At 37.5% G+C, this 23,012-nt stretch overlaps 1 protein-coding gene across 2 annotated transcripts in view; it reads left to right on the forward strand.

Moving 5' to 3' along the window:
• Positions 1–1,455: 1,455 nt before the first annotated feature.
• The window catches only part of alpha-Catr (alpha-catenin related), a 717,773-nt gene continuing 696,216 nt past the window's right edge, over positions 1,456–23,012 (forward strand). For both annotated transcript variants that reach the window (XM_083139397.1, XM_083139399.1), the window contains exon 1: positions 1,456–1,974. In XM_083139397.1, the coding sequence (XP_082995523.1) occupies positions 1,888–1,974 (87 nt within the window). In that variant the 5' untranslated portion in view covers positions 1,456–1,887. The remainder of the gene's footprint in view (positions 1,975–23,012) is intronic.

Here is a 23,012-nt window from a genome sequence, read left to right on the forward strand (position 1 = left end):
GTATGCAATCACACAATCCTCCCCCCCCCATAATGCTGGTGCAAATTGAATGAAAACTTGAAATTTTGTATTATTTCTAGGACAATTAGACTCTGCGAAAATGTCTCAAGGCATTTTTGCGGAGCCCACAAAAGATGAAAACGCTGAGAAAGTATCGGCTGGTATAGGGGGAAAAAATTCCAACCGATACATCGGCATCGGATCAGCCCTATTAAAAACTATGTTGCAAATTTTACAAAATATAAAAATTCTGAATCATTTTATTAATATTGCTTTCTTGTTCGCAGATCAAGTTCACGCAACAAATTTTGGAGTCCGTAAGAATGTGTTTTAGGATAGGTTCATCAATTGAAACATAAGCTGTCCTTCCTTTGAAACCACATGAAAGTTCTAAGTTGCCATGAACCATGGCCGAAGTCCACCTTAGTTGAAGGTTGTCCGTGGTTTCTTTCAGTCCCTCCATGTGACTGCTACTATGGAAAGTTTAATGGGAGCCAGGAAATGTTTTACACTTTCATCCAGGCCCGTACCCAGGGGAGGGGTCAGGGGGGGCCATGCCCCCCTCAAACTATAAAATATTTAAATGTGAACGTATAAAATGCTACGATTTTTCAAATATGTAAAAATGTCAATTTTGTTCTAGCATAAATGAATATGTTTGTTGTGTAGAGAGGCAGGCTCCAGAAGTCTGCAATCTGCAATATTGTGTAGTTTTAGTTTAATAACCATTGATGCAAGACTACCAAATGCGATTTTTTTTGGTAACTCACATTTAGATATGTTCTTCATTGTAATAATAATAATTGCTAATACGTACGGTATCATTTAATTTATAAATATATCATTTTCTAAACATATAATTATGATGACTGTTTAATGGCGGTACAATAAAATTAAAGGAAATATATATATTATATTCGGATCTGGCCCCTCCCTCAAAAAAAATCCTGGTTAGGGTCCTGCTTCCATATTCTAAGTCTTGTCTCCGAGTCGGGATTAACAACAATGCTAGAAATGAGCTACGTTAATAAAAAAACAAAGAAAGAAAGAAAGAACATCAACAAAAAAAACAAAGTAATCCACAAAATACAGAAAATAATCTAGGGAAAGCGGCATTTTTGTACTAGCCCCGGGGCGATAAAACTTTAAATCCGGCTCTGCCTCGCAGTGAAATTGCCGGAATACCCTTACACACAACTCGTCCTAAAACAAAACATGGTTATTTTTGCTCGAAAGCCCCGAGAGGTTCAACAATGAAACAAAACCTCCTTTCTCTTTCTCACGTCTTATTCAGCAGCATCGAAAACTCAATACTGAACAGAATCACTCTTTTACTCGTTACACATCAGCCCTGGACTTGTTGAGCTCGGACGGAGCTCGTTGCTACGGTAACCACGGCTTCCCGCTTTTCAGTTGCTGCAACGTCCTCTTTCAGCTAGTCGAGGAGTGGTTGCCGCAAGGGAGAGGTTGGTTGTCCGTGCGGAAGGATGTGGGGCCCGTTGGATTGACCCCCAACGAGGCATCTAGGCCCCGCTAGTGCCTTCGTAGTGTGCAGATGAATTAGTGGGACTAACCTGGCAGTAGTCAAAACGGATAGAGCTTGCCAAGGAGTTGAAATTGCACTCTCAAGTGAACATATAGCTATCCATACCGGTTCATCGAACGCTTCTGTTTTTTCCTTCTAACATTAGAAGCCGTGGCATGTTTTCCATGTGTTGTAGTGCGTTTTAAAGTGTTTTGAAGTGAATTAGTGTGAAGTAGTTTTATGTAACAAGTTGAATAGTGTACTTGATGTGTAAATTGCATAAATACTCTTGAGAACTAGCGAACGCTCACTGATAGTGGTTTGTTCGATTGTCTGCTTCGTCCCGTCATGCAAAGTTCAAGATGGCGGCCACAAATTCCGTAGAGCAGAACGCTTTAGAAATAAAAACTAGAAGTATTGAACAAACTCTTCTTCCTTTAGTCAAACAGGTAAGATGACAGTAAAGATTTAAGGTAGCAAGTATTACTGTATACGCATACGTGTGCGGAAAAATGATCTATGCGTTGGAATCATCAACAATATGCTTGTATGTAAGGATTTTCTATTTTCATAACTTGCCGCCCGGCTTCTGGCGATTTGCTTTGAAACTTTTTTTTTTCCCCCTGAAAAAAAAGGAAGTTTTGACAGGTGTCATAAAGCTGTTTTCGTACACCAGCTAGCCAGATCTTGGGTAGTAAAAATAACTGATGTGAAATTTGTCGAAAGACTGCTAATAATTTTGAATCGTACTACAGAACCGGCTGTTACATATCTTACTTGTTGCCGCCCCCTTTAGAGAATAAACGATGAGTCTTACAGATTTGTTTACCATATGAGGTGGATATTGCACGAGTAAAACTAAGTTAGTACCTCCCCCCCTTTAACGAAACGTTATGTGATGTTGAGATAAATAAAAGATAAACTAATTGAAATGTTCATACTTCTAATAACCTTGATATGTACAATGTTCAATATGGCAAAAATTTTAGTTATCAGTATTGAAACATGAAGCATACATACGGCACACAATTATGAAATTGATTTTGTACGTGCATTATAGTGTACATTAGGAGAAGAGAAAATTGCCGTTGTGGAATTGATAGAAAACACCCTTTAAGGTTCATAATTTATATTCCCTTTTGACAGCCAATGGTTAATGGCAGTACAAGATGCAAGTTTCCTTTTTCAGGATAGAGTGTAAATTGAATAAATTTCTGCATCTTTTTCACTAAATTCCTATGACGCCAATCTAATACTGACAGCATGCTTGATATGCTGGCACCATGTTTTTAAATTTTCATGTCTACTCTAATACTCTTAAGCCACGGGTAATAACAGAACACACATTTACTGTGTGCCTAAAGTGGAATAGAGATGGGTAACTTTAAGACTTTACTATTGATACTTTAAAGCATTGTGATTTCTTTGTGTATGTCACAATGATATGTATTCTTCCTCCTTATTTACACAACCAAAGCATGACGTGTTATTAATTATACATCCAGTAGAATGGATTTAGATACCCACTTAATGATGATCATCTTGACACATGCATTAGCCTTGTAGGCCAAGTACTTCGTTTATTTTTACATGCTGTAAGACATGTATTAGGAATGCTTTTATTCTGTAAGGTCCATGCATTTATATGCACTGAATGTTTGATTCTGAACATTGTACACAAGAACTTTTGGTACTACTTTACTATACCGGAGACACCTATCAATGATTTATTTCACAATTTTTTACATTGCTAACGTACTATTCTGCATTGCGGAACATTTCTTTAGGTGAAATAATGAATTTCTAACGAAAATAATGTCTATTTCTTACAATAACGAGTACTTACTGTTGTTCCTTATTTCCCACAAACCTTCCACGGGCAGCCCCCAAAACCATTGACGTTAGCCCAAAAATTCACGATAGCCCCACGAACCATCACTGGGATGAGGTATGCCTACTAGGTTAGGTTAGGTTCCGTTAGCTCTCCCTTCGTTCAATTTAGCATATACGGAAAATACGAGAGTGTATTCTGCTCTCGTGCAGAAAGCAAATGGCGGCAGCAGCAATAGCACGTCGGAAATAGATTTTCGTAGAAAACCACATGCTTTTGCATTAAAATGATCAAAACTACATTCCCGAACATCATCAACGCTACAGAAAATGATTTGCGTAAGTACTTTCTCCTGTAAATTTGAAGAAATCCATCTCCGGTATAGTAAAGTGTTACCGAACTTTTCACATGGTTCGATTTCTATTCATGTCTTTTCATGCATACTTTGCTGATATAGTGATTACTTACTGTGTGTTTAGTGGAGGAGCATTTTCCCCTTCGATATGTTTCAATATGCATATTTCTTTAGCCAATTTGTCTTGGACTGCTGTTGCTACTACATATGTTACATGATGTGAGATGTGTAATGAATGTTTACGTTCGTAAATGCTTCCAACATCTGATAATGTGATAACTGGTCTCAAGCATTAAATCCCTTTTTCAAGCTTTGCGTAAAAACCATGTCTGATCTACTGTAAACGAAGTATGGCTGTGTGGCGCAAAGTGTAGATGTTTGTGTAAGCTACTTTTAAAATGAAAGGGGCCATTGACCCACTGTACCTCCTCGAGAATTATGTCTATTTTTTTTTTAATCAACAGATTTGAATGTTTTATATACTATAATACTGATTCCGGTATTAGGAAAGCACAAGTAACTGAGATATTTGATCTCAAAGTATGGCCCACATAACTTAAAACCTACAATTTCGGAGTACTTTAGCCACTTTTGGTTAGTAAAAACTGTGTGTATATACACTAAAAAGCGAAAGAACATGTCGAGAATAACTACCAGTACCAAACCTAGCAATCCTAACCTAAGTACGTAAAATTATAACTGCTGTTGGGGAAAGTCGTTTTGGGTGCTATATTCACTTGCTTTGAGCTTTTCTGCTACACGGTAAAGTAACACGCTAAGGTGACAGATGTACTTTACTTCACAATAACACATTTCTGCGAGCAAAAATTAACTGAAAACGTTCATAAACAACAAAATCTTCATACTCCATGTAAAATATTTCACTTTCTCCAGGGGGTACAGTCTAAAAGAGTTCCTAAACTAGCGGGAATCATTAAACATTCGGAACTGTTACTGTAGATTATGCAGACAGCTCTAGACACTCTTTCTGTTTTTGTTTTTTTTAAATACATAATTGCTTGATTTGTTGTATGGAGAAATATCATTTATATAGCTGCAAGTTCCTCTATCTCATAACTAAAAAAGGAAACTCGTGTCTATGATAGAAAATTGTGTACTGATCTTAATATGGTGTGATGGATAAAAGGCCCGATGAAAATTTTGTCTTATTATAAGGACAATTTTGGTGGGATCAAATGGTAATTTTATCAACAAAATGATGATAAGTTACACCTTTATGGAGATATGACATCAGCATAACTATACATAGACCTAATACTGTATTAATATTGGGACCTAATGTGCATAAAAGTGTACACCCAATTGAAGATGTTTTCCTAAGGAAAACATATTTTTGCCATACCTCTAGTGGAAGAAAGCCATGAATCTAAGATAAAACTATGAAATGTGATAAAGGTGTATGAAAAAAAGGAGGTAAAGTGCTCCCCTGTGCTTAGCACCATGCCATGAAGGCATATAGGTGGTGGTGGTGGGGGGGGGGGGTAATGCCCACACTTCCTTGATCCGGTCGTGAGTGGGGGTGATGTGATCAGCATCATGCCCCTGAGCACCTTTACCTCACAGGGTTTCCCCCAGGTACCCATGTCATTCAACGCTGGGTGGGCACCGGGTAATTTATTAATTAATACAAGATTGGATTAAAAGTAATTAATTCTTGCACCATAGTGGTCATTCTAAGGAGGGCTTAATAATGGTAACAGCATGATTAAAACAACATTGCAAAAACATGTTTTACAATGGCATGTTTATTATTTAATGATTTTTCTTGTATGGACGCATTGCTTGCATTATAGAATTATTTTCCTGTAGTTTACGGTTCTTACAAGCATAAGAAAACAGTTTTTCTTTGTGACGTTTCAGGAGAACACACGCTCCTTTCATCAGACATTTATTTTCATTTTGACTAAAGATACAGTTATAACAATGGTTAGTAATTTTTTTAAACAAAAAGAATCTGTTATATAATGGATGTTGTCAATGTTACATTGTTGTAATATAGGTACTTAACTGTAAAAGAAAGCAGTCTGTTTTATTTTTATTTCTATTTCAGATTTTTTTTAAATTATGAATCCCAAATATCATAAGGTAAGGAGCGTGTGTTTTCCTGAAACGTCACAAAGAAAAACTGTTTTCTTATGCTTGTAATAACCGTAAACTACAGGAAAATAATATTATTTAATGATACACGTAATACAGAAAACACACTAACATTAAAGAAACACATACTGTACTCATTATTTTAAAAGAAGACAATGGAAATTTCCGTAAGCGAACTTGAAATATTAAAAGAAAATATTTGGTCCAAAAAATTTAAATAAAGAAATATTTCAAGTTTGCTTAAAACTGAAATTTGCATTACCTATTTTTAAATTAAAAGTATGTGTGGTGTAATGCAAAAAAATAATTAGAAACTGAAATATTTTAGATCCTTACAAATTGTCACTCTGTTTTAGTTTAGAAATGCTTGTTACATCGCTAGTGACACAGATTCAGTTTAATGTTATAATGAAGGAAGCTATTATTATTTTGAACACTGACACTTCATCTTTATTCACAGTGATTTGATTGGGGTGAATTAGAATACTTAATTTGAAATTTAGTATTAGCTATTTGTCAGTAGAAATGAAATATCGCAGTTTGAAATAATACTTACCCTTTGAGCTACAGTGATGTTATTTGCAAACAAAAGATCATGTGAATCCAAAATTGACTCGATAACTCAGTTGTTTGAATGATGGTATGGTCTGCCAGTCAAAGTTGAACCAGTATTTTTTTTCTGGGTTGCTGCTGTAGTACACCCAAAACAATATAAGATTATCCTATTTGTTGGAGTATACTTGCCACTGTCAGCATCACCAGCAGCTCAAAGACAGCAGTCATATTGAAGTATCACTGGTTGAGTTAGCTTCCACAGGTGAAATATATATTAATTCTGTGATAAAATCTAGTATAAGTCATTAACCATAATTACCATGTTTTTGTTTTTATTTTTTGTCATGAAATACTGTAATCGAGAGTCACTATGAACAGAAACTATATTTTATTTCAGTTACCATGAAATATTAGTGAATGTATTTTTAAAGTGTTGCATTTTTCTTCGGCATATTGAATTATTTTTTTTAAAAAAATCAACATTTTGAAAAAAAATTGCAGTACTCAAAATTTCATGGTAATTGAAACAAAATATAGTTTTTTTTTTTTTTAAATAATCACCCCTGTTTATGTCAGTTTAATGAAATAGTAAACATGTTACCCTCATTAGACATTTATTTGTAATTTCAACAAATTCCAAATGTCTGATGAAGGGGGGCACATGTTCTCTTAAGATGTTAACTTGAAAAGACACGTTTACTTACGTAGAAATTGTCAGTGAAAAATGCAGGCTCGACCTGGACTAGAACCCAGGTCTCTGGCATACCAAGCCATTTTTCACTATTGCTGTTTTACCTACATGGAATCGTCTGCCAATGCAACAGGATCTGCTGTCTTTGAAACACAGTAGACGTTGATGTTGCCTGATTCCTCCCAGCGTAGAGATGTTAATTACTGAAGATCAGGCACACACAGGAGATGTACTACGTAGAAATTTTCAGCAAAAAAAGCAGGGTTGACATAGTGGTAGAGCAAAGCACAGTTTGCCAGAGACCCGGGTTCGAATCCTGGTCGAGCCTGCATTTTTCACTGAAAATTTCTACGCAGTACATCTCCTGTGTGTGCCTAATCTTCAATACATGTTTACCTGTTTATAATAATTGTGAATTAATGTAAAGAAATTCGTATTAAAATACATACATGCAAGGAGAGTCGGGTGAAGTATGTGAAATCACAGGCAGTGTTTTTCTTATTTCATTTGTCTTTTTGTCATTTAGCATTACGGACCGGACCTCCCCGATGGTGCAGTGGTCGCATCTTCTAATGAATGGGTCCCAGGTTCGAAACCCGGTGGAGGCACATAGTGGTTCGGATACCACCTTAAACTGTAGGTCCAGTCCTGATTTGCCTTACTGTGCATAAAGTGGACTTAAAACAACAATTCAATCAATCAATGAAGCATTACTTATCTGCCCCTTTTGGATCATCACAATGATAATGATGGGTGATGGTTATATGAAATTCATAAAAGTACACTCACAAAAAATGTCCAGGCCAGGATTCGAACATGGAAACTTTAGTGCTGAGATTGAATGTTGACTACTTTACTTGCTCAACTGCCAAGCCAACTACTTTCATTCACCATTCAAAGATTGAGATCCGTTTTCTTTGGACTGGCTACTTCGTTGCCTGTGAGATAGAGTAAATAAGATACTTCTTAATATGAACTCCATTTGTATTCTTGTGATCAGAGTGTAAGGTCCCATGATCTTGAGTGCCAAAACATTGCACAACACACTGTGAGTGATGTTGGTGATTTGAGTGTCTCCCAGCAGCAGGGATATGAACTCTCAGCTTATTGAAACATACACACAGAAACTGTTTGCGTTCCTATCATGTTGATGTGTGCCGTGTCACCCGTGGTGCATACATTTTAAAAAAAACAACTTTACAAAAACAGAGTTCCTCATTAACACTAAGTTCAATACTTTACTTGCAATAAATATTTGTAACACCTGGTATTTCATATAGCGACAGGCACAATTAACACTTATGCACACATACGATCAATGGTAATAACTATTAGAGGAATCTGTGTAAAAAAAGTAACTTAAGATATAAAGTGTCGGTGTTCAAATTAATATTTGCTTCTTTTATTTGCACATAGACTGAATTTAGCAGGCAGATATGAAGATTTGGGCATAATTTTTCTATGATTGCCTACATCAAACAGCATTAAACTAAATCTATGTCAGTCAATGTAATAAGCATTTCCAAATTACCAGAGTGAAAATTTGTAGGTATCTAAAATATTTCCATTTTTAATATATATATATATATTTTCATTATTTTATTGCTACTGTAATTGTGGCAATAAGAATAAATGTTGAAATTAGTAGTGGGACAAACACATTCAAGCCTTGCTCATGATTTGAACCTAGGACCCCTGGCACTGTAGTGCTATATGCTGTTACACCACTATTGTTTCTGGCAAGGGAAACAGCATATAAGAGGCAGTCACTAATCGAGATTGTGTGAATTGAGCTTTTTATTTTAAGTTCACTTTCTGTACATATAAGCTAACCTTGACTTGACCTACAGTTTAAAGTGTGATCTGAACCACTACGTACATCCACCAGTTGAAATATTGTGTGAAGCCTGATCACCTTATCGAGGCACTAACAATATTCGAGTATAGTATTCCCCCAAATGAAATAGTTTAACCCTGTTGTAACTGAATGTTTATACTTTCATTGTAGGTATGGAAAGAATATGTTTTCTTTTCTTTTGAAAACTTATTCACTTGGTTGTATACTTTTAGGCCATTTATATCATTCATAAACTATTCTTCCAATGTATGGTTGTTACAAGCATTTAAACAAGGCTTTTGATTAAATATTTTGGAAGAACACTTGCTCCCCTCAGCTGATATTTATTTGTAGTTCTAATCATGTTAGGTGTAACAACTGTGTCAGACGTGTTAAATTCTTGCAACGGGAAGAGTAATATGCAAGCAATATGCATGTACAGGAATAATTGACAACAGCTTTATTAGCAAATAATTGTTGATATTCAGGTATAACATATATACAAACGGAACTCTGAATAAAACTACAGCTGAATGTCTATGTTCTGGAGGCCTGATGTGTTAGTTGTGTGTAACTTAGGTCAGATACCGTAACCATTTTACTGAATCTTGTACCCATCGTGGTATTAACAGTGTTTCAGATTTAGTTAAAGTTTAATCTCCTAGTTGAATAACCAAGATTACATGAGAATGATGGATATAAATTATAAGAAGTTGAAATGATTCACCAATCACTTTTAAATTGATTAATTGATCATATTATGTGCTAATCGATTCGATTAGAATGCAACATAAGGTGGATGGAACATAATTTCCCAATGAATGGTGTGCCAAAGAGGGGGCTGCTGGTACATCCCCTTGTTCCAGTATTCGTAAGAGAAAGAAGGAACAAACGTCAAAGGCATGTACAAATGGCAAAATGAGGGCTGCCTACTAAAGAAGTATATGAAGCCCCTCACCCCTTTCCAAAATCCTGCGCACGCCACTGCTGTGAATCCTGTGGAGAACAAAATCTGAGTCCCTTACTTCTGAGTATGTCGATGTATTAGTCTGTTCGAAGTCCTCTTGGAAGGAGATAGGATTGTAAGAGGAAATGTACTGATCATTGCCTGTTGCTACTTGATAATAATTGTGACCAGTACCAGATCTAAAAATTTTAGCCCCCCCCCCCGCAAAATTTTACCAAAAGTCCCCCTCTATTTATATACCTATATGCAGTGGCGTAGCAACATATTGCGAGGCCTCCATCTGTTCTTTAAATTTGAAATCTCAATGTGAACCGATAGATAAATCTTCATATTTTAATATTATTAATAAGAATGAATTACTGACGAACATGATATTTGATAATATGCGACGGAGAAATTTACACTTGGCTGAGGTTTATTCTTGTAACACACTGCTGGAATTTTCTTTAACCAAAGTAGTAGTGTTAGTACTTTTTTAAAGATGTTCCTCAGGCACTAAGACATAACAGAACTATCCTTCAATATGCTAAATTTTTTTTTTAAAAAATTCAGAAATGGAAACTACGAATTTTTAAATATGATATTTTATTTGGTTTCATAATTTCAAAATTTGTGGGATGTAAATATCACTAGCCATGACATGAGAAGGATAACATCGAAGGATGCACATAAAATGTCGGTGCTTGGTAGAGCGGTTGGAGGGGGGAGACGCTAATCCCTTATCCTGCGTAGGGCGCCACAATATCTAGCTAGTAAATGGATTTCAAAGGACAAATCTTAAAACGATAGTTATTTGCTCCAATCCAATCCAATCAATTGGTATATAGTTAATTTGACTTTTTAATATAGCCATTTTGACTTTGTTGTACTTAATTGCACAGTTAATTTTGAATTTCAGAACTTTAGATAATAATTGTTAATCTCATTTTGTTGTATACGTCTGAAATGGTCTTGTAGTATTAAATATTTGACGCAGTGGCGTAACAAAATCGTCAGGTATGCGCCTGCAAGAAACAAATTTCGGTCCCCTTGTACAGTCAGATACTTCCAAGACATTTAGGTAATTACTTTGAATGGCTGCTTGTGGTTACACTTGTAATTAATATTATACAAATGAAACCTTTACCTGTGAATTGACATTTGTGTATCCCCTTCCCCAAAAGAAGGAAAGACAAATACTTACTTAATCCTTCCCTGCGCCCGTCTTAACAGAAAGCTGACTTCTGGGCTGCGAATGACTATTACTTCACATCAATAGATCTTGCCCTTTCATTTTCAATTGCAGATTGTTTTATTCTACAACACCCCCAACGGGATGTCTCCCCAGACAGCTGTACGATCTTGTTTACCTGGCGACGAAATTACCTTTGTTTCTTATTCCATGAAAGAAGTTCAATCTTTTGTTAATTAATGCACATGCTTCATCAGACACATGGTACGGCTTCCGCTAAATTTGACCTGAATCATACTACTCTGCACTACCTTCCAGGAGTTCTTCGTAAGTTTCAATTTTGAGAAGGGTAGTTCTTCTGACGTGACTATTTCTGGAAAAATAAGAGACAAACCGAAGTCGATACAGAGAACACCTGAAGATAGGGTCAGTGGCAGATCCAGAAATTACTGTTGGGAGGGTCGAATTTCAGAGTCGGGTACATCACCGAACCTACAACTGCACTGTTTTATATGAACAATAGCTATATGGTTCTTTTAGCAGGAGACAACTATGCTCTAGGAATTAGCTCTTATAAGGGGTGCAGGGCGAAATAGATGGTTATTATTGTGCATTGTTGTCCATTGGCGTAGCAACATATTCCGGGGCCTGGGCGAGATCAGAATACAATACGCATATCAGATCACCTTCTGCCTGAATTTTCAAATTCAGGTCTATTTTTTTTTATTATTTCTTTTTTGTAACATTTCTATAGTCCATACCAGCTAACTGTAGAGCAGGGCCGTGCATATCGGAAGAGGAAAATCGAGTGGTGAAATCACAGCGTTGCCAACCGTACGGTCCTGACCATACATGTACGGACGTACGGTCCAGACCTTAGTCCATACGCTAAATGCACGGCTTGTGAAAATTTGCTCTTGCAGTTCTATCCCTAATGTTTCCCTAAGAAATTCTTAAACCAATCGTACGGCCCTGGAGACAAAAATACGGTCCGTTTGCCATGTGCGTTCGGTATTATCCTTTTCAAAAGTTTGCAACGCTGGAGGAAATCGGGAAAACTCCCGTCCCAATTACACAATCCCGTTTCTCTCACTGTTCATTGCTGGAACCGTCTCGCGTCACTACTTGCGCAGAGACTTGTTCTCGTTCGCCTGGTCTACAGTTAGCTGGTATGGACTGGAGTACACTTATGGAAATTTCCATTACCTTTTTTTTTTTTAAAAAAAAAAACGAGCGCAGTATGTGCTTTTTAATGTTTGCATGTTTTCTGTATCACGTGTAACATTACATCATAATAATAAACATGCCATTATATTTTTTCACTGTTGCTAGCCGAATTATAAAATATTATAAAATCACCCTTAACGAAATTTCGATTCCTTTAAATGTGTTGTGTTAGTACAATCAACATTTCACAACAAAGAGTCAGTCTATTTTTAGTAGTGAGCTCTGTGATATGTTCTTATGCTGCTGTTCCTTCCTGTAAATAAGTGGTTAGTGAACAAGCTTTTGCAAAGTGCACATCAAACGGACATTTAAAATGGAGAAGCAGAAGCATCACTCATTTTTGATGCAACACTTAAATATAAAATTATTTTGTGTGCTGAGGAATTTGGAAACTGTGAACCCAGTCGACCATTTACCGCAAGTTGAAACGTTCTAGCCAAATTCACGCGTTATATTATTATACTATTAATATTAACTTAATAATACTCAGCGGTGAACGATGAGACTCGGTGAAGTACAGACTCCTCTCAGGTACAGGGATAGTGTTAGGCAAAGACAATATTCACAGCACAGAGAAATTAAATCACATTACTGCAGTATGTATAAACTGAAAGGTTTTATTCTTTATTTATTGCAATTATAATGCAAATATACTTGAGACGAAGGCGAGGATTTCGCTTTGTCGATGAATTGACTCAACTAAAACGCATAAACTCAATGCGTGGCTATCGGCAAGCCTATGATCACATAGACCTAGCTTGCGCCCCGAACTACCACACCAAGAGATATGCAATGAACTGAGCCAATATTTGCTCTTTAGCCTTATATTTCCAAATTAATCCGTAGGCTAGCTTTATTATTTAACGTAGAATGGTTGCAGTATTGTGCATATCATCAATGCATGGCTATCGGCGTACCTATGATCACATAGGCCTAGCTTTCGCCCCGAACTACCATAGCAAGAGGTATGCACAACGCCGAGGAGTTCTTTTTAATTTTAAAAGCTTCGTCAATCCGTGGCGAAAAAGTGTGATTTCTTACGCGATATCCTCGCTTTTATACTATTTTCGATCTATACATGTTTAGAAATACAAATTCGTATAGTGCACTCTCGCAAACATGAAGATACATTAAACTACTCATAACAGAGCATAAAATACAATAAACATTAAACAAAAGATATACATTACAAACAAGGTGCAATATTACATATAATAACAGAACATTTACGTGTCCTTTCATAAAAATATAATATATCAGTGACATATTTTCAAGATGTGACGTCTCATAAAAATATGGATCATATCAAAGTGAAGTGTCCTTTCGTCGTTGGAGACGTCAACGACAGCAATCTGTCGTTATCAGCCTCTCTCTCATACATTGGAAGAAGTGGTACAGTTTCTTGCCGTGGAGACTTCCTTCCACTCCTGGATGATCTGGGAGTTACTGTACAATGGTAGGGGCATATCTGCCAATTACTTTGTAAATTCTCTCTTCTTGGCCTTCCTTGCACCAGTATATGGCAGTTCTGTGTTTGATTATTTGGTCTTCATTTGTGATGATGTTATTTTTGTTACATATGTTGTATAATTTAGGTAGTATTCTCAGATTGGTCCGTCGAAAGAAACTATCGCGTTGTAAATTATGAATGTGTATGAATTTATAAGCGACATGGGGAGTCTGAATGTGTTCGAACCTACCTAGGTATTGCTACCAATTTATTTATTACAGGCTCAGCTTTTGAAGTTACGTAATCCATGTCATCGTTGCATTGCTCGTAATTTCACACCTAGATATTTAGCTTCCTTTACTCTTCTAAGATTTTTCACTGAGTTTTATCTGTGGGTGTTTATTAGCATTCAACTTACCCTTTAGGTTAAAGTGGGTCTTCTGGGTGGCAATCGTCAATTTCGGCGTATCACACAAGTCCTCGAGAGAGTTTATCGCAATACTGGTCTATCTCTCCAACTCTGTTCTTGAATTACTTTCCATTACAATTATTACGTGGTCTGCAAAGTCTATTGTGCTTTTGATCTCCGAAATATTTCCTAATTTTTTTAGAGATTGCTCCAAGTTTAGATTCCACAATTCGGGACCTAGAATGGATCCTTGGTTGTTGATTTTGAGGCCCTGAAGAAATACTTCTGATGTGCTTTCTATCTGACATGGTTCGTGGGCAATCTATGTCTCTCAAGGTCCTGAAAAGACGGGGCCAACTAACGTTGGTACAGGTAGATGTCAGTTCAAAGCCTCACAACGCCGTCAACGTCTCTACCATCTGTGAGGGCCTCTTTTTTTTCAGTTGGAAGAGGGACGCAAGGCCATTTATACCTTACAGCCTTGCGCCGGAGAACCAACTGCAATCGACTTGATATATCGCTTGAAATACACTCGATATAAATGTCGATTGCATCTGTGTATAACAAGATCTCGCTTTTATGTACACAGCGATCTCTTATAATACACCATTCTTCCTTTTGAGTCTGCAAATACTGACATGTTTAAATCTAAGGCACTAAAAATTGCGTAAAGCACTTGAAATACCTATCACTCAACCTAACCTACAAGCTTAAGGAATTACTTCGCAGACCCAAAAGGAAGAACTGTTAGTGGTCTTACATTACATACCTACTATCTGCATACCCACGCACTGACTATCAAGACTTACTTCATTACGCACCAACATTTCCTGAAGTGACATGGGAAAATCTCAGGGATTACTGTTATAACTGTAATTGTACTGTGACAAGCTGGCCAAGTTCACCCCAGCATAACAACAGTGGATGCTGAGAAAACGTAGGACCTTCCCGATTCAGCAATATTCCAAAGCAGACGAACTCGTACTAGCTCGGAAAACCTCATGTACTATCACACCATAGTATAGGGCCACCAACGCAGAGGCAGGCCCATTGTCCTAGGTGGAACTTCCACGAGGTCTCCTACCAAACGGTAGGGAGATACCTTATCGGGAGAGGTCCTACAGTTTTTCTTGTCATCCGAATAACAAGAATCCATGAGGTATAGGGTGGAAACGTAACGCGTATAGTGCTTTTCATATTAAAAAAGAAAAACTGTCTTGGTTAGCAACGATAGTGTGTTTAATGTGGAAACAAGGCATAACCCAAGTTACTTCAGGAAAATCCTGTGTGTTATGTTTTGTTGGCACAAAATATAACACACAGGATATAACTAGTAGATAAAATAGCAGATAAAGAGAATATCTAGCATTATTCTGGAATCTAATCTATCAAGCTGTATACAGCAGCGGTGATGGGATTCTATGAGTTCAGTAGGCGTCATCTAACTGAAATCTGGTTGGCACTCTAAGACCTGTTGGCCACAGTGTTGATCTATTTTACAGACAAACAGCTTTGAACAATAAGGGTCCCTGGTTCGAAAGCCGGCCTGGGAATGGGTGTTCTTTGTGACTGTCTCATCATCTTCATCTTTGCGAGTAGCCAAAATTGGCAGAAAAGCGAAATAATATAAGCCAAATCAATGTAGCATTAATAACATAATCACGCCAGTTCGGTGACCGAGTGTGTTAAGTTGTCGACTTTCGATCTTGCCACAGGAATTCCCGTGTTCTAATTTCGTGGGTGTCCTCTCTTGAATTTAATGTCATCATCGCTAAATTCCCATCGTCGCTATTAGCCAGAAATTACAGAAAAGCGACTGAAAATAATAAAATTCAAAAACTTACGTACTATCCTGCAGCTGACAGCGTCTCTCCACTTTTGAATGGAAATCCGATATTGAAGTTTTAGTACAACATAATTCTTATGCGTGTCTGGTCGTCAGTTTTTGGATGTAGTTTCATAGCTACTGTAACGAGCTTCAACAATGAACAATAACTGTTGCATGTTAAACGTTGTTGTGCTGTTGTTTGTTATGTCACGTTCACTTACAAAATAATCTAGAATGTAAAAGAAGTTTCGAACTTAAAGAAAGTAAATCTTGAAACTGAACGTGCAGTTAGTAAATTAAATCTCTGGACTTACCTAATTTTACTTATATATATATATATATATATATATATATTGGCATCGTTGCTCCTTACCTGTGTTAGTTCATTTGTGAATTTCAGAACGTGAATAATTATTGTGAATCCAATTTTATTGAGTACGTCTGAAATGTTCTTGTGGTAATTGGTCATATTTCGAAAGAAATTTCACCAAATACGGAAGTTTCCTTATTTTTCTGTCGTTTCTGCTGTGTATAATGTTCCTCGATGTTCTCGAACCGCTAAATTGTAAGAAGTCGAAAATTGTGTTTTTAGAACGTTTTATTGTTGTTTGGCTTCCTGAATATTCTAAAATCAGACGGCTACCACCCGGTTTATTTAAAATATTAAATAGTTGACATATTCATTCAAATTGTAATGTTTCACTAGAATTTATAACCCGTTAAAAACAACGTAGTTTTATCGGCTATCGCCTACAAAAATTAGCCCTTTCCATATATTTCTCTCACCTCTATTTATTACAATTTTTAAAAAAAAGTAATAAGCCCATGGGACGCGAGGCCCCTTCGCCCATCCTTTGCTACGCCTCTGTTATCATAATTCCTCCCATTGTCACGGTAAACAGAAGGTCAGATATGAGGAGTATAAAGAATTAACAAAGAAATAGAAACGCATTCTCTGCAGTGGTCTCAGGTCCAATTCCCTTTTAAGGCACCTTGTAGACTCGTTCTGATCCAAATTTAAACTGTAGGTCCAGTTCCCATTAGCCTATCATGAGCATACAGTGGACTTCTCGAGCCTGTTAAAACGCGGTGATAAAAATACAGAACGAATGAGTCTTGAATATTATTAGACATAATACTATATAAAAAACATGGCAGTTGGGAGGGGCGATCGCCCCTTTCGCCCTCCCCGTGGATCCGCGCCTGGCTAGGGTAAAGTTATCAAGGAGAAGAAACTTTGCTAAAGCAATTTTCGATGTTGTTGTTCAGATTTAAGCACATTCCTGAAAGTTAGAACTTGATCAGGGAATTCGGAGAATAAATCTTCTTCGTACGTGTTACAGATGCAGTCGCTGCATCTGAAGCTATAGAAAGGAAGGAAGAACTGCTGATATTATCCAAGCCCTTCTTGAGTTGAAAACAATGCATTTCAATGCCTCACACCTTACTCCGTGAGAGTTGGAGTATTGTTAACATATTAAATCGAGAGTGTAAGGTCATGAGAAAGAAGAAAAGACAAGACAACGCGCTTTTTATTCAAGAAGAGAATAAATGGATAAAAATGTCCAAGCAAGTTATCGTGAATTTTGCGTGAATGTTTCATATGAGAAATACGACAATAATTTTTAATTTTTCGCCCCTCCCCCTTAGGTTTAGGGCTCATCTGTATGTTACGCCTCTGATTTGACGTTTTCCAAATTATAACGTTAAACTAAAATTTAAAGCTAGATAACAACTTAATATTCTAAATTTTATTGTTGACAAAGATCAGCCTTTTCCATGTATTTTTCTCACTTCTATTTATTACATTTTTCGTATGAACCGCATGGGACGCGAGGCCCCGGCCGGTCGCCCACTTCGCCCACCCCTTGCTACGCCACTGCCTATATAAGTATGTGAGCGTCTGTGTTCGACATAAAATAAACCTACTTGTCAAAGAATATGTGAAAGCTTTTGTGGATAATCAGTATAAATATACACAGTGTTCCAAAATGAATATGTTTTTTTTTTAATTAAGCGTATATTCTATTACATATACAATACAGAAATGAAACATACCTTAAAAGGAAGGGTAACTCAAACATTTTTTTGTCACAAGTTACAAGTGTTCAATGTGGGATCCCCCTGTGACACGGCACACATCTAGTCTGTAGGCAATTTCTTTCCACACTGAAGCTAGCATGTGTGGTGTAACAGACTGCACAGCTGCATCAATCCTGCGTCGCAATTCACGGAGGCCGGCAGGTAGCGGTGGCACGTATACACGATCCCCCCCCCCAAAGAAATCGCAGGGGGTGAGGTCGGGAGATCTTAGAGGCCATTGCAGAAGAGCCATGCCATCCTCACAAAGACGACCGATCCATGGGAAAAACAGCATTCAACCAATTCCGTACTTCACGATGAAAGTTGCGAGATGATGTTCCTTTTTTGCTCACCATCCAGTTGAGGGTAGAACCATTGCTGGAGCATGTCCAAATAAGCAGTTCCAGTGATAGTGTTTTCCACAAAGCAGAAAGGTCCATACACTTGTTCTTTGGATAGACATTCACTTTTGGCGAATCCATCATGTGCTGCACTGTTTGGTGTGGATTTTCGGACCCCCAAATACGCACATTATGCGTATTCACTCGTCCACTAAGGAGGCTTCATCACTAATGATCACACGTGTAAGAAAATAATGTTCCATGTCCAGCATATTTTCGCAGAAGTTGGCACGGGTCACATTATCTTCAGGCTTGAGGGCCTGTAACAGATGTAGACAGTACGACCTCATGTGCAGTCTCTTTCGTAACACCCTCCAAACAGTCGTGGACGGCATTGACAGTTCTCGACTCACCCGCCTTACAGATTTTCTGAGATTCCGACCGAAACTTGCTCTGGCCTGTTCCACTTGCTCATCTGGTAGACGTGGTCTTCCGGAGCTCTTCCCTTTGCACAGGCATCCCGTATTCTTAAATTGGTTGTACCATCTTCGGATGTTGTTATCCGATGGGGGATCACATCCATATTCCCGCCGAAAAGCACGTTGCACTCCAATTGCCGAGTTACAACTTGCGAATTCCAAGACACAGAAGGCTTTACGCTCAGGAGTCATCTCGGCGGAGTTACGAAACATCACCTCCGAAGTAGAAACAAAAACTGTTTGAGTTACCCTTCCTTTTAAGGTATGTTTCATTTCTGTAATGTATATGTAATAGAAGATACACTTCATTGAAACCCCGATATTCATTTTGGAACACCGTATACACGTACGTGTGTGTAAAATTTTTAATATACACACCTCACAAAAAGTTTGGAATATTGTTATATTAGACAATACGTGATAGGCACGGCCTTGGAATTCTACTACACATGGTATTTGTCTGGTGGACGTTCTCGTGTTTTCACCGATATATGCCATCGTGCCTATCACCTATTGCCTAATATAATAATATTCCAAACTTTTTGTGAGGAGTGTATGTATACATATTATGAGAGGGAAGGAAGATGGGTATTTTTAAGTGCCAAGCCTTAGGTAAGATGCCACAGTGACGGGTAGAGTAAGAAACAGGATTACAGAAGTGAGTATCTCTGGAGAGTTAGGCAGAATTGTGCAGTACTTTTTATGAAAAAAAGCCTTGCAAATTCACATATCTAGATGAAACTTTTGATAGAATCTAAGTAAACTTTGAGAACTGTTTGAAGAGATAATTCAGCGGGGCTAATTAGTTTAATTGGTCCCCAAAGTAAATAGAAATTTTGTACCATTCACGAGGTTTTCGTTTCTTGCTTCGTCCTGTTGGACGAACCCGTTTCACCTCTTGACTGCTAAGAACAGTCAACGAATTTAGTAGTACTGTGTAATTTATATACCGCAATTTTGATTCACTCAATTTGACGTTTTATAAATTAGAAAGTTTCCACTTTACCTGAGAAGAATTAGAGACTAATGACTCGAAGTAATAGCAAATCCTGCCTAAAACAATCGAATAATGTTGGTCAGACTGCATGTTGGACAACGATACTGTATCAAGAAGCGAATTGTGACACTGAGACCAGTGTACAGTGGGATCCATAAGTATTGCTCAGCAATTTGTCCATGGCTATTTTCGTTGGCTCTTCATCCTACGTATTTTTAAGGACTATTTTTACGTATACTGATTCAGAGTTTGTAAACAGATTGTTTGGTGTTTTGTGTCAGTTCTTGAAACTCTCATTGCATAAAACAAAGGGAGTAAACGTGGTGATGCACAACTTGCTTGGTAATACTTATGGATGTCACTGTACATACAGTCTCAACTAGAAGTACCGCACTGCAGAGCTAGGGAAGTAAAACTTGTGGTTAGGGAGAAATCAATATTTAGTTTGTTGCATGAAACATTACACAAAAGTTATTAACCGAAAAACTACTGTATGTTAGCCCACCTAAATCCTTTCACCTTTGAATATTCAGTACGCAGTATGCAAGGCACGGGCCCCTTAAAGCCTTGCTCCACCCCGGCCCCCCTCCCCCCGCATTGCGGGGTTTTGCGGTTTCTAGATCCGACACTGGTTATGACATACATAATAGCAAAATTTGTGAGTTGTTCTTAATGTATGGAATTATTAGCAAAGTTAACTACATTGTATTATCTAGTAGTAATATTTGTTTCTTTAGCTCGAAGTTATAAAAGCTGTTTAAAATTCCATTAATTGATTAATGCATCCGGCTAACCGATTAAAATTGTTAGTCAATCTACATCGTTAATTGCAAGTGTTTCCAACTCACTAACCTTGGGAGGGGGAGCAATTGATGTGGTTGCCAGATCGATTGATTGAGTCGGAATTAATTGAGACCATGTCTGGAGTGACGTTACAGGCCAGTCATACCGAGATCCATCACTATCAACCTACAAAATATGTAAGAAAAAATTAGCGTATTGATTGTGGTGTCATTTGCAAGATACTAATGAAATTACGAAACGCCTATTAAGAATGCCCACATAAAATAATTTGCAACGCGAATTAAGTCTAATCGGGACCATTTAAAAATATAGAAGAAAATAAATTATAAATGAACCCTAATACCTGAAACAGTTACGTCGTTTCCTCGTAGCAAATGTACAAACGCAAATGTTAATATTTTTTGTTTATATTTTTAGCAAGTTTATTATTAAAATGTATCATTTAATTTCTTTACTCGTTACCTGAAGAAAGTGACTGTAAATTTCAAGAAGTAACTAGTTACAGCTGGTTAGCGCTCACGTTTTTGGTAGGAGAGGACCTGGTTTCGATCCAATGAGATACATTGCATATTTTAAATGCACTCGCGTCACTTCATGCGATATTGAACGCAGTTTCAGTCAATATAAATTGTCATCTTTCAAGTCAGAAAGCTTGTTATTTTTATTGGTAATAATATAAATAAAGTTCAATTAGTATTCGAACAGAATACCGAAGAAAAAATGCGTTAAATCTAAAAAAGAAATGAGTGTAAAATACTGCAACCAGTTTATTTGTAATATTGCATAATTTTCAAAATTCCAAAAATATTTTTTTTGCGTGAGGTCACAGAACATATAGTTTGGCTAAAATTCTCCGTTAACTTTTAAAGCTTTTCTAAAACGAGGGATTTAAAAGTTAAAAACAAATTAGAATAACTATGCATTTCAGTTCACTAATTGTATGAAATGTAAATAAAATAATAACAGTTATGCTGGATATTTATCTGATAGATTTAGTAAAAAATGTCTCCCCAAGGATGTAATAATAATAATAAGTGGAATGAAATTGGTGTTTTATTATAGTTATTATTTTATAGTAATAAGCATCATAAGCGTGATAATTATTTTGATTGTTATTACGCGTATTTCCACTATTAACATTTTATCAATGGGTGAATTTATCAAACACTCATGCGCATGTCTTAACACATTTCAGTACATACAAATACCATCCCTGCTCATAGTAATTGGTTAGTCACTGCGTATATAAGGCTAAATGAATATATAAATCGCGATTTATTGTGTCGCTTGGACTCCAGACACCTCGTCGCCTGTGTCCAGTGGTAGTCTGTTCAGCGCGAGTGCCCCTGGATACGTGAAAGCTAAGCCTGAGTGGTCGATGCAAAGGTCGCAGGTTCAGCGGGTCTTAATTAAATAGGGATTTGAATTCCCGCCGTGGATACATGCTTACATTAATGCAAACATCTATGCCTTCGTGCGTACCCGGACGTGATCAATCTTCTTCCGCGTGGGTGCCTCGAACCCAGGGGTTTAACGAACAATGCAGGGGCATATCTGCCATGGTACGAAGCGTTGTGTTGGTCGCCTTCGGAACTCGGATCCAGCAGCCCTTTGAGGACTACCTAAACGAGCTCCGTGGCGGAGAGGGTAGCACAGCGCTCTACAACGCCAGTTGTTTCCCTACATCAATTTCACCATGCCATCGCTCATCCCCATCGTCGCGATTAGCCAAAAGTGGCAGAAAAGCGAAGTAAAACAAATCAATCAACACGTTGAGGACTAGCAACTACCCAATTGTCCTCACGGCGCTGGGTCAACAAACACCGATATACTCGTACACTGCTCCACAAAACATAAGGAATACCAAGGGATTATGAGAGCAATAGAGTATTAGAGAGAATATTGTAAATCTTGAGAATAACATTACAATAAAACATTCCTTCTGCACATCATCGTCCCAAGTTTATTTAAGCTTTGTCACGCTACACTGGCGTATGCAGAGAGGGGTTGATGAGGCTACAGCCCCTCCGAAATTGAGAAAAACAACATTTTGCGTTCATATGCTTCCAATTTCCGTGCAACATTTGGTCCGGAGTTCTGTTTATGGATGACAATTCTCGCCTGCACTGTGCACATATTGTGTCAGAATTCCTGGAAACTGTATTGAGTGGCCTGAATGCTCACCAGACCTCAATCCTATCGAGCATGTTTGGGATGCTCTTGATCAGGGCTTATGAACACCAATAAGGTACAGGTGCAAAATGCAACAAAAATAACCAGCAACATTGCAAAATGGTACACAGGGTGATCCCTGTTTTTGTATTTGTTTCCTTCTGTTCCCTTGG

Source organism: Lepisma saccharinum, chromosome 17 (assembly GCF_977018435.1).
Source record: "Lepisma saccharinum chromosome 17, izLepSacc3.1, whole genome shotgun sequence".
NCBI lineage: Eukaryota > Metazoa > Arthropoda > Insecta > Zygentoma > Lepismatidae > Lepisma > Lepisma saccharinum.